At 40.6% G+C, this 12,941-nt stretch overlaps 1 protein-coding gene across 1 annotated transcript in view; it reads right to left on the reverse strand.

Annotated features, from left to right (window-relative positions):
• The window catches only part of LOC134339490 (adhesion G protein-coupled receptor E2-like), a 137,944-nt gene that overhangs the window by 58,471 nt on the left and 66,532 nt on the right, over nucleotides 1-12,941 (reverse strand). Inside the window, exon 7 of the mRNA XM_063036045.1 lies at nucleotides 8,624-8,782. Coding sequence (XP_062892115.1) covers nucleotides 8,624-8,782 — 159 coding nt within the window. The remainder of the gene's footprint in view (nucleotides 1-8,623; nucleotides 8,783-12,941) is intronic.

The following is a 12,941-nucleotide window of genomic DNA, read 5'->3' on the forward strand; positions in this document are numbered from 1 at the left end:
AAGAATAAGAATCCTACTGAATGTTCTTTGTATAGACCTATCTCTTTACTCCATTTTGATGTTAAAATTTTATGTAAAGTGTTGGCTCTCATACTTGAAAATATTGTATCTTCTATAGTTTCGGATGATCAGACAGGAGTTATTAAAAATCAATATTCCCATTTTAATATACAACGTTTCTTAAATGTTACGCATTCTCCATCTAAGGAAATATCAGAATGTGTGATATATTTGGATGCGGTGAAGGCCTTTTACAGAGTTGAATGAAATTATCTTTTTACATCCTTAGAAGAAATTAATTTTAAACCTAATTTTATTCATTGCATTAAATTACTTTATTTATTTCCCTCCTCTCAGGTTCTTATTAATTTTCAGAATTCTAAACCCTTTAAACTCCAATGTGGGACTAGACAAGGTTGTCCTTTGAGCCCTCTGCTTTTTGATTTGGTATTGGAACCCTTAGCAATTGCTTTTTGAGAGTCTAAAGAGATTACTGGTATTTTAAGGAGAGGTACTATTCATAAAGAGTCGCTTCATGCTGATGACTTGTTGCTTTTTATATCTAATGTTACAACCATCTCTACCATCTGTGTTCCGTTTACTGACTAATTTTAATCAGTTCTCAGGATATAAATTAAATTTACCTAATAGTGAACTGTTTCCTTTAAACTATTTAAGTGATATTAAACTTCATTTTAAAATTTTAAGAAAACAATTTACGTATTTAGGAGTAACAATTACCAAGAATTATAAAGATGTATTTAAGGAAATTTTTTTAACTTTAATAAATTATGCTGAAAAACACTTTCTAATTGGTCACCTTTCTCTTTATCACTGATTGACTGAATTAATTCTATTAAAACGAATATCTTACCAAAATTTATATTCCTTTTTCAAGCTGTGCCTGTTTTTATTCCTAAATCTCTTTTTTGACTCTTTGAATTCAATCCTTTCTTCCTATATATTGAAGAATAAAAAACCTCGAATACATAAAGCTCACCTTCAAAAAACCAAACAGAATGGAGGCTTTACCTTACCCAATTTTAGGTTATTATTGGGCAGTTAATATACAAAATATTACATTCTGGATATATTACATTAACCATGAGAATTGTCCTATATGGGTCTCTTTGGAAGTCAACTCTGTTATGAAATTTTCCATTATTTCTTTACTTGAATCCTCGCTTCCTTCATCTTTAAAGAAATTAACTGACAATGTGGTGGTCAAACATACTTTGAGTATTTGGTTACAGTTTAGAAAACATTTTGGTTTATTGAGATTCTCCCTCTCGAGTCCCATCTTTTCTAATTGTTTTTTTAAACCATCTATAATTGACTTATCTTTTAAAGAATGGGATAGATTGGGTATTAAACGATTTCAGGATTTGTTTGATGGACGGAATCTCTCTTCTTTTGTGTAACTTTCAACGAAATTTAACCTTTCCAATAACCACTTCTGTTGATACTTACAGATTAGAGATTTTTTAAGATCTCAATTACATACATTTCCTACAAGTCCAGATAGGAATATAATAGATACAATTTTTAACCTGAAACCCTTTGACAACGGTTCGATATCTTACATTTACGGTCTGCTGTTGGGACTGAAAAAGGCTTCTTTCGATATAATTAAAGGAGACTGGGAAAAGTATTTACAGATTTTCATATCTGAAGAGAGCTGGAAGATTATTTTAAAATTGATTAATTCTTCATCATTATCTGCTTGTCATTCTTTATTACAATTCAAAGTGGTACACAGAATTCATATGTCTAAAGACAAACTATCTCGTTTCTATGCAGATATTTCCCCTTAATGTGATAGATGTACGAATGGAGTGGCCACACTAATTCATATGTTTTGGACATGTCCGAGCCTTGAAAAATTTTGGAACGGTTCCGGTGACGACATCATTCAGAATGGCAGCTTAAATCAACAGCTCCTCCGGAAAAACGCATATTTTCCCCCGTTAATCCATCAAATATAAGATCTTTCGGAAATATCTGAATTGGTAAGGGGGGCAAGAATGGGGAAAAAGAATGGAGATAAAAAAAGCACCACCGCGGAGCCTATGAAAGAGAGAGGTGCAGCGCGCAGCTCTCCTAAACGTGCGTGTGGCGGCGAGGCTGACGCTGGGCTTCGTGCAGGTGAAGCGGCAAATATGATGAGGATTTTGGAAGAGGTAAGGAAGTCCAAAAAGATATAAAACAGCAACTCAATGATATAAACAGAGTAAGAGGTGGAGAGTTTCTTAAATGCATCTATTTTAATGCTAGAAGCATTGTAAGAAAGGTGGATGAGCTTAGAGCATGGATTGATACCTGGAAATATGACATTGTAGCTATTAGTGAAACATGGTTGCAGGAGGGGTGTGATTGGCAACTAAATATTCCTGGATTTCGTTGCTTCAGGTGTGATAGAATCAGAGGGGCAAGAGGGAGAGGTGTTGCATTGCTTGTCAGAGAAAATATAACAGCAGTGCTCTGGCAGGATAGATTAGTCGATCTGTCTAGGGAGGCTATGTGGGTGGAATTGAGGAATGGGAAAGGTGTAGTGACGCTTATGGGGGTGTATTATAGACCACCTAATGGGGACCGAGACTTGGAGGAGCAGATATTTGTAGTAAGCACAAGATTGTGATTGTGGGAGATTTTAACTTTTCACACCCATTCTGTAAAATGAGCTGGATGGTTTGGAGTTTGTAAAATATGTGCAAGATAGTTTTTTGCAGCAGTACATAGAGGTACCAACTAGAGAGGGGGCAGTGTTGGATCCCGTTAGGGAATGAGATAGGGCACGTGACGGAGGTATGTGTTGGGGAGTTCTTCGGGTCCAGTGATCACAATACCATTACTTTCAATATAATTATGGAGAAAGATAGGACTGGACCCAGGGTTGAGATTTTAATTGGAGAAAGGCTAACTTTGAGGAGATGCAAAAGGATTTAGAAGGAGTGGATTGGGACAATTTGTTATATGGGAAGGATGTAATAGAGAAATGGAGGTAATTTAAAGGTGAAATTTTGAGGGTACAGGATCTTTATGTTCCTGTTAGGTTGAAAGGAAAGGTTAAAAGTTTGAGAGAGCCATGGTTTTCAAGGGATGTTGAAAACTTGTTCAGAAAAAGAGGGGGATCTACAATAAATATAGGCAGCTTGGAGTAAATGAGGTGCTCGAGGAATATAAAGAATGTAAAAAGAATCTTAAGAAAGAAAGTGGAAAAGCTAAAAGAAGATATGGGGCTGCTTTGGCAAGTAAGGTGAAAATAAATCCAAAGGGATCTACAGTTATATTAATAGCAAAAGGATAGTGAGGCATAAAATTGGTCCCTTAGAGAATCAGAGTGGATGGCCATGTGCGGAGCCAAAAGAGCTGGGGGAGATTTTGAACAATTTCTTTTCTTTGGTAAAGAAGAAAAATTGACAAATCTTATTGAATTTTTTGATGAGGTTACAAGGAAAGTTGACAAGGGTAAAGTGTTGGATGTTGTCTATATGGACTTCAGTAAGGCCTTTGACATGGTTCCACATGGAAGGTTAGTTAGGAAGGTTCAATCGTTAGCCGTTAATATCGAAGTAGTAAAATGGATTCAGCAGTGGCTGGATGGGAGATGCCAGAGAGTAGTGGTGGATAACTATTTGTCAGTTTGGAGGATGGTGTGTAGCGGTGTGCCTCAGGGATCTGTACTGGGTCCAATGTTGTTTGTCATATATATTAATGATCTGAATGATGGGGTGGTAAATTGCATTAGTAAGTATGCAGATGATTCTAAGATAGGTGGAGCTGTGGAAAATGAAGTAGGTTTTCAAAGCTTGCAGAGAGATTTAGACCACTGAGAAGAGTGGGCTGAAAGATGGCAGATGGAGTTTAATGCTGATAAACGTGAGGTACTACATTTTGGTAGGACTAATCAAAATAGGACATACATGGTAAATGGTAGGGCATTGAAGAAGGCAGTAGTACAAAGGGATCTAGGAATAATGGTGCATAGTTCCCGGAAAGTAAAATCTCATGTGGACAGGGTGGTGAAGAAAGCTTTTGGTATGCTGGCCTTTATAAATCAGAGCATTGAGTGTAGGAGTGGGAATATAATGTTGAAATTGTACAATGCATTGGTAAGGCCAGATTTGGAGTATTGTGTACAGCTTTGGTCACTGAATTATAGGAAAGATGTCAATAAAATTGAGAGAGTACAGAGGAGGATTACTAAAATGTTGCCTGGCTTTCATCTTCTAAGTTACAGAGAAAGGTTGAACAAGTTAGGTCTTTATTCTTTGGAGCATAGAAGGTTGAGGTGGGAATTGATAGAGGTGTTTAAAATTATGAGGGGGGATTGATAGAGTTGACGTGCATAGGCTTTTTCCTTTGAGAGTGGGGGAGATTCAAACAAGAGGACATGAGTTGAGAGTTAAAGGACAAAATTTAGGGGTAACATGAGGGGGAACTTCTTTACTCAGAGAGTGGTAGCTGTGTGGAACGAGCTTCCAGCAGAAGTGGTTGAGGCAGGTTTGATATTGTCATTTAAAGTTAAATTGGATAGATATATGGACAGGAAAGGAATGGAGGGTTATGGGCTGAGTGCAGGTCAGTGGGACTAGGTGAGAATAAGAGTTTGGCACGGACTAGAAGGGCCGAGATGGCCTGTTTCCATGTTGTAATTGTTATATGGTTATAGGGTTAAAGTCAGAGCTCGCCAACGTCAATCAGAAGATAGCGGTGGCAGAGACTCGAATTGAGAAGGTGGAAGATCGCGTGCAAAACATGGAACAGATACTAAGTAAGATGATAAAAATATTAAAGCAACAGGAAACTAAATTGCTTGACCAGGAGGGAAGCTCGCAATAGAAAAATATAAGGATTATAATATTCCTGAAGGAGCAGAGGGATTATTGATGATAGAAACATAGAAACATAGAAAATAGGTGCAGGAATACACCATTCGACCCTTCGAGCCTGCACCTCCATTTAGTATGATCATGGCTGATCATCCAACTCAGAACCCTGTACCAACCTTCCCTCCACACCCACTGATCCCTTTAGCCACAAGGGCCATATCTAACTCCCTCTTAAATATAGCCAATGAATTGGCCTCAACTGTTTCCTGTGGCAGAGAATTCCACAGATTCACCGCTCTCTCTGTGAAGAAATTTTTCCTCATCTCAGTCCTAAAAGGCTTCCCTTTTATCCTCAAACTGTGACCCCTTGTTCTGGACTTCCCCAACATCGGGAACAATCTTCCTGTATCTGGCCTGTCCAATCCCTTTAGGATTTTATATGTTTCAATAAGAACCCCCCTCAATCTTCTAAATTCCAATGAATATAAGCCTAGTCGATCCAGTCTTTCATCATATGAAAGTCCTGCCATCCCAGGAATCAATCTGGTGAAACTTTTTGTACTCCCTCTATGGCAAGGATGTCTTTCCTCAGATTAGGGGACCAAAACTGCACACAATACTCCAGGCGTGGTCTCACCAAGGCCTTGTACAACTGCAGTAGTACCTCCCTGCTCCTGTACTCGAATCCTCTTGCTAGACTGATGGACTTTGTAGACAAGCTGCTGCGGGACCATGGAGATTGAAATTGAGAGGGCGCATCGTTCGCTTGTCCAGCGACAGAGAAAGTAAACCACGCTCAATAGTACTTAAATTCCTTCGATTCAAAAGCAAGGCGGAGATTCTACCAAGGGCCTGGGGTAAGAAGAGGGTTTTTTGGAATGGGAAGTTAATATACTTTGATCATGATTACCCCCCGGCGGTCCTACAGAAACAGAAGGAATATTCTGAAACAAAACGAATATTAAAGCAAGAAAAGATTAAATTCCAAACCCCGTACCCTGCTAAACTGAGGGTATTTTACCAAGAGGGGATACGACTATATCAGATGGTGGAAGAGGCGACTACAGACATGAACAACAGATGACTGCCAGTTAGCGTGTCAAACCAAGGGAAAGTTGGTTAGTTGTGAAGTTAGTTAGTCCTGATGGGATGAATCCTTTCTTGCAAAGGCAGTAGAAGATCCCACTGTATTAAAGCATATAGTATTTGGCTCACACACTGGAACTTGGAAACATTCATTATTTTCTGTAATCAATATGAAATAGATGTGAATAATATCAAGCAACACACACAAAATGCTGGTGGAATGCAGCAGGTCAAGGCAGCATCTATAGGAAGAGATACAGTCGATGTTTCGGGCTGAGACCCTTCATCAGGACTAACTGAAAGAAGAGATAGTAAGAGATTTCTTTCATTTTCTCTTTTTTTCCTCCCTCTGTCCCTCTCACTATAACTCCTTGCCTGCTCTCCATCTTCCTCTGGTGCTCCTCTCCTCTCGTCCCATGACCCTCTCCCTTCTCCAGCCTTGTATCCCTTTTGCCAATCAACTTTCCAGCTCTTGGCACCATCCCTCCCCTTCCTGTCTTCTCCTATCATTTCGGATCTCCCCCTCCTCCTTACAAATCTCTTACTATCTCTTCTTTCAGTTAGCCCTGACAAAGGGTCTTGGCCCAAAATGTCAACTGTACTTCTTCCTATAGATGCTGCCTTAACCTGCTGCGTCCCACCAGCATTTTCTGTGTGTTGCTTGAATTTCCAACATCTGCAGATTTCCTCATGTTTGTATATGTAAATAGTATGTATTCTTTATACTGCGTTGCAGTTTTTTTATTTTTCCATTTTTCTATTTTCTATTTATGATTTAGAATTTAAATTTTTAATATTTACTCATTTTTACTATTTCTAATATTTAATATTTGTAATCCAGGGAGTAGGAAGCACAGAATCAAATATTGCTGTGATTATTGTACGTTCTAGTGTCAATTGTTTGGCGGCAATAACATATAAAGTAGTTTTAACAGTTTTTCTATTCTATTACCATGTATTGCATTCTACTGCTGCTACAGAGTCAACAAATTTCATGACATATGCTGGTGATGCCTTTAATACCATCATTCCAAATTAACGGATTCCTAAGCTCCGGAACCTGGGCCTTAGCACTCAGATCTGCAGCTGGATCTTCAACTTCCTCAAAGACAGGACCCAGGCTGTAAAAATAGGGGACAAGCTCTCCTCTGAAATCACTCTGAGCGCCGGTGCCCACAAGGCTGTGTACTCAGCCCCCTGCTGTGCTCACTGTACACCCATGATTGTGTAGCCAGGCTTCCATCAAACTCAATATATAAGTTTGCTGATGACACAACAATTGTAGGCCGTATCTGGGGTAATGATGAGTTTGAGTACAGAGAGGAAATTAAGAACCTGGTGGCATGGTGCGAAGACAATAACCTATCCCTCAACGTCAGCAAGACGAAGGAATTGGTTGTTGACTTTAGAAGGAGTACCGGATCGCACGACCCAATTTACATCGGTAGTGCGCAAGTGGAAGAAGTCAAATGCTTTAAGTTCCTCGGGGTCAATATCACAAATGACCTGACTTGGTCCAACCAAGCAGAGTCCACTGCCAAGAAGGCCCACCAGTGCCTTTACTTCCTGAGAAAACTAAAGAAATTTGGCCTGTCCCCTAAAACCCTCACTAATTTATATAGATGCACCGTAGAAAGCATTCTTCTAGGGTGCATCACAACCTGGTATGAAAGTTGTCCTGTCCAAGACTGAAAGAAGCTGCAGGAGATCCTGAACACAGCACAACACATCACACAAACCAATCTTCCATCCTAAGACTCACTTTACACCGCACGTTGTCAGAGCAGTGCTGCCAGGATAATCAAGGAAACGACCCACCCAGCCAACACACTTTTCGTCCCTCTTCCCTCCGGGAGAAGGCTCAGGAGCTTACAGACTCGTACGGCCTGATTTGGGAGCAGCTTCTTTCCAACTGTTATAAGTCTGCTGAACGGATCCGGACCCGGATCTGGGCCGTACCCTCCAAATACCTAGACCTGCCTCTCGGTTTTTTTGCACTACCTTACTTTCCATATTTCATTTTCTGTTTATGATTTATAATTTAAATTTTTAATATTTACTAATTTTTACTATTTTTAATATTTAATATTTGTAATTCAGGGAGTGAGAAGCACAGAATCGAATATTATTGTATGTTCTAGTATCAATTGTTTGGCGGCAATAAAGTATAAAGTAGTTTTAACAGTTTTTCTATACTATTATCATGTATTGCATTGTACTGCTGCTACAAATGCAACAAATTTCATGACATATGCTGGTGATATTAAACCTGATTCTGACTCTCATTTTGAAAAATCTGCCATCATTTTTCATCTGATTGAATTACTTCATTCAACAGATGGAAATCACTTCTTAGCTTTTGTTCCTAGAGACAGAAAAGTCCACAACAGGATTAGACAAGATCAATAGAGGGAAGCTTATTAACCTCCCATGAGTAGAGAGTTCAAGGTCTGAGGTGAGGGGATATGAAGAAAAACTGTATCATTGGAGATTTGATTTAAAGCGCTGGGGAAAACGGGAAATGAGACTTGTATTTGGGCCATTGGCAGAGACATTGCAGCAACGTTGAAATAGTTGTAGGAGGCTTGATTTTTGAGTACAGCCACTTTCTACCTGAAAAGAACAACAAGATGTCTTCTGACCGACCCATGCTTAAGGTCAAGGGAAAACTTCGGAATGCGTCAAATATGGGTGTTATTACTCACCTGTGCAGTTTTCCCGCTTTGTGAAGTTCCTTCCATTGTTTGAGTTCATATATCCTTCCTTACATTTACAGTAGAAGCTTCCCGCCGTGTTGTAACAAACAGCATTCGTACCACATAAAGCTTCTACAATGTCTTTTCCTCCAGAGCACTCATCGTCATCTGAATTGAAGAGAAAATGATTCAAGGTTTAATAAAAGCTCAAAAATGTATGAATTCGGAGCAAAAGTCAGCCACCTGTCATACTCCTTAGCTGATCATGCCTGATCCTATCCCTTCTCATGCAACAACTTCCCAGATATATTAAGGAACACAGGGTCTAATGAAAGGAGGGAACCAAACAAACTCAGTATTTGTGGAAAATAGTATTAAAAATATTGAAAGGATTAAAGACTTTTAAATTCCCAGAGCCCAATAGACTGCATTGCAAGTACTTTGGGAAGTGACACTAAAGTTGGCCAACGTATTGGTGATCACTTTCCAGCTTTGTTTAGTTTCCTCATGTTTGCGTATGGTTATATTTCAGAAGGAGTTTGAAGAGATTTGGTATGTCACCAAAATCACTTGCAAATTTCTACAAATGTACTGTGGAGAGTGTTCTAACTGGATGCATCACCATCTGTGATGGGCATGAAGGGCTACTACACAGGATCAAAGTGAGCTGAAGAATGTTCTAAAATTAGTCGGTTCCATCACAAACACTAGCCTCCTCAGTATTCAGGACATCTTCAAGTAGAGGTGCCTTAGAAAGGCAGTGTCCATTATTATAGACCCCCACCACTCAGGACACACCCTCTTCTCCTTGCTACTTTCTGGAAGGAGGTATAGAAGCATGAAGGCATACATTCAGTGATTTAGGAACAGCTTCTTTCTCTCTGCCATCCGATTTCTGAACACACATTGAGCCCATGAACACTACCTCACTACTTCTTTATTTCCTATTTTTTTGCTCTAATTATTTAATTTAACAATATTCCCTAACCGGAAACTTTGGATGAATTATGAGGTCAAGCCCCTTTTTAAGGCTAGAGCTGCAGCTTTTAGGTCCGGGGATACCGGGCGCGACACGGAATCCAGCGTAAACTCCGGAATGCCATTAAGGGCGCCAAGAGGCAATATCGAGCCAAGTTGGAAGCCCAGCCTAACCAAAGGGATGCCATTAGACCATGGAAGGGTCTAAATGAGATCACTGGGTGCAAAGAAAAGGCTGGGAATATCAATAACTGTGGCGCTTCTCTTCCTGACGAACTTAACGTATTCTACACAAGATTCAAACAGAAGAGGAGCGTCCCGCTCCCTCCAGACGAATCGGACCTGGTGGCATCGAGATTCATCGTCACTGAGGAGGACGTTAGAAGGGCCTTCCTGAAGATAAATCCAAGGAAGGCGATGGGCCCAGATGGCATCCCAGGACGGGTTCTCCGGGCCTGTGCAAGTGAGCTAGCTGGAGTGTTTGCTGACATCTTCAACTGCTCCTTGCTTCAGTCTAAGATCCCCTCGTGTTTTAAGAAGGCATCGATAATCCCAGTGCCAAAGAAGAGCAAGATGGCATGCCTGAATGAATATCGACCTGTGGCTCTGACATCAATTGCCATGAAGTGCTTTGAGAGACTGGTTATGGCACACATCAACCACAGCCTACCGGTCAAACTCGACGTTTTGCAATTCGCCTACCGGAGCAACAGGTCAACGGCAGATGCCATCTCTCTGGCCCTACATTCCTCCTTAGAACACCTGGAGAATAAAGACGCATACGTAAGGCTCCTTTTCATTGACTACAAATCTGTCTTTAATACCATCATTCCAAATAAACGGATTCCTAAGCTCCATCATAACACCATTATAACACCATTAGTGATCATAACACCATTAGTTTCAATTTGATCATGGACAAGGATAGATCTGGTCCTAGGGTTGAGGTTCTGAACTGGAAGAAGGCCAAATTTGAAGAAATGAGAAAGGATCTAAAAAGCGTGGATTGGGACAGGTTGTTCTCTGGCAAACGTGTGATTGGTAGGTGGGAAGCCTTCAAAGGGGAAATTTTGAGAGTGCAGAGTTTGTATGTTCCTGTCAGGATTAAAGGCAAATTGAATAGGAGTAAGGAACCTTGGTTCTCAAGGGATATTGTAACTCTGATAAAGAAGAAGAGAGATTTGTATGAAATGTATAGGAAACAGGGGGTAAATCAAGTGCTTGAGGAGTATAAGAAGTGCAAGAAAATACTTAAGAAAGAAATCAGGAGGGCTAAAAAAAGACATGAGGTTGCCTTGGCAGTCAAAGTGAAGGATAATCCAAAGAGCTTTTACAAGTATATTAAGAGCAAAAGGATTGTAAGGGATAAAATTGGTCCTCTTGAAGATCAGAGTGGTCGGCTTTGTGCGGAACCAAAGGAAATGGGGGAGATCTTAAATAGGTTTTTTGCGTCTGTATTTACTAAGGAAGCTGGCATGAAATCTATGGAATTGAGGGAATCAAGTAGTGAGACCATGGAAAGTGTACAGATTAAAAAGGAGGAGGTGCTTGCTGTCTTGAGGAAAATTAAAGTGGATAAATCCCCGGGAACTGACAGAGTGTTCCCTCGGACCTTGAAGGAGACTAGTGTTGAAATTGCAGAAATATTTAAAATGTCGCTGTCTACGGGTGAAATGGCGGAGGATTGGAGAGTGGCTCATGTTGTTCCGTTGTTTAAAAAAGGATCGAAAAGTAATCCGGGAAATTATAGGCCGGTGAGTTTAACGTCAGTAGTAGGTAAGTTATTGGAGGGAGTACTAAGAGACAGAATCTACAAGCATTTGGATAGACAGGGGCTTATTAGGGAGAGTCAACATGGCTTTGTGCGTGGTAGGTCACGTTTGACCAATCTGTTGGAGTTTTTCGAGGAGGTTACCAGGAAAGTGGATGAAGGGAAGGCAGTGGATATTGTCTACATGGACTTCAGTAAGGCCTTTGACAAGGTCCCGCATGGGAGGTTAGTTAGGAAAATTCAGTCGCTAGGTATACATGGAGAGGTGGTAAATTGGATTAGACATTGGCTCGATGGAAGAAGCCAGAGAGTGGTGGTAGAGAATTGCTTCTCAGAGTGGAGGCTCGTGACTAGTGGTGTGCCACAGGGATCAGTGCTGATCAGGGATTGTTATTTGTCATCTATATCAATGATCTGGATGATAATGTGGTGAATTGGATCAGCAAGTTTGCTGATGATACAAAGATTGGAGGTGTAGTAGACAGTGAGGAAGGTTTTCAGAGCCTGCAGAGGGACTTGGACCAGCTGGAAAAATGGGCTGAAAAATGGCCGATGGAGTTTAATACTGACAAGTGGGAGATATTGCACGTTGGAAGGACAAACCAACGTAGAACATACAGGGTTAATGGTAAGGCACTGAGGAGTGCAGTGGAACAGAGGGATCTGGGAATACAGATACAAAATTCCCTAAAAGTGTCGTCACAGGTAGATAGGGTCGTAAAGAGAGCTTTTGGTACATTGGCCTTTATTAATCGAAGTATTGAGTATAAGAGCCGGAATGTTATGATGAGGTTGTATAAGGCATTGGTGAGGCCGAATCTGGAGTATTGTGTTCAGTTTTGGTCACCAAATTACAGGAAGGATATAAATAAGATTGAAAGAGTGCAGAGAAGGTTTACAAGGATGTTGCCGGGACTTGAGAAACTGAGTTACAGAGAAAGGTTGAATAGGTTAGGACTTTATTCCCTGGAGCGTAGAAGAATGAGGGGAGTTTTGATAGAGGTATATAAAATTATGATGGGTATAGATAGAGTGAATGCAAGCAGGCTTTTTCCACTGAGGCAAGGGGAGAAAAAAACCAGAGGACATGGGTTAAGGGTGAGGGGGGAAAAGTTTAAAGGGAACGTTAGGGGGGTCTTCGTCACACAGAGAGTGGTGGGAGTATGGAATGAGCTGCCAGACGAGGTGGTAAATGTGGGTTCTTTTGTAACATTTAAGAATAAATTGGACAGATACATGGATGGGATGTGTACGGAGTGATATGGTCCGTGTGCAGGTCAGTGGGACTAGGCAGAAAATGGTTCGGCACAGCCAAGAAGGGCCAAAAGGCCTGTTTCTGTGCTGTAGTTTCTATGGTTTCTATGGTTTCCGGAACCTGGGCCTTAACACTCAGATCTGCAGCTGGATCTTCAACTTCCTCACAGACAGGACACAGGCTGTAAAAATAGGGGACAAGCTCTCTTCTACAATCACTCTGAGCACCGGTGACCCACAAGGCTGTGTACTCAGCCCCCTGCTGTACTCACTGTACACCCATCATTGTGTAGCCAAGTTTCCATCAAACTCAATATATAAGTT

Source organism: Mobula hypostoma, chromosome 29 (assembly GCF_963921235.1).
Source record: "Mobula hypostoma chromosome 29, sMobHyp1.1, whole genome shotgun sequence".
Classification (NCBI taxonomy): Eukaryota; Metazoa; Chordata; class Chondrichthyes; order Myliobatiformes; family Myliobatidae; genus Mobula; species Mobula hypostoma.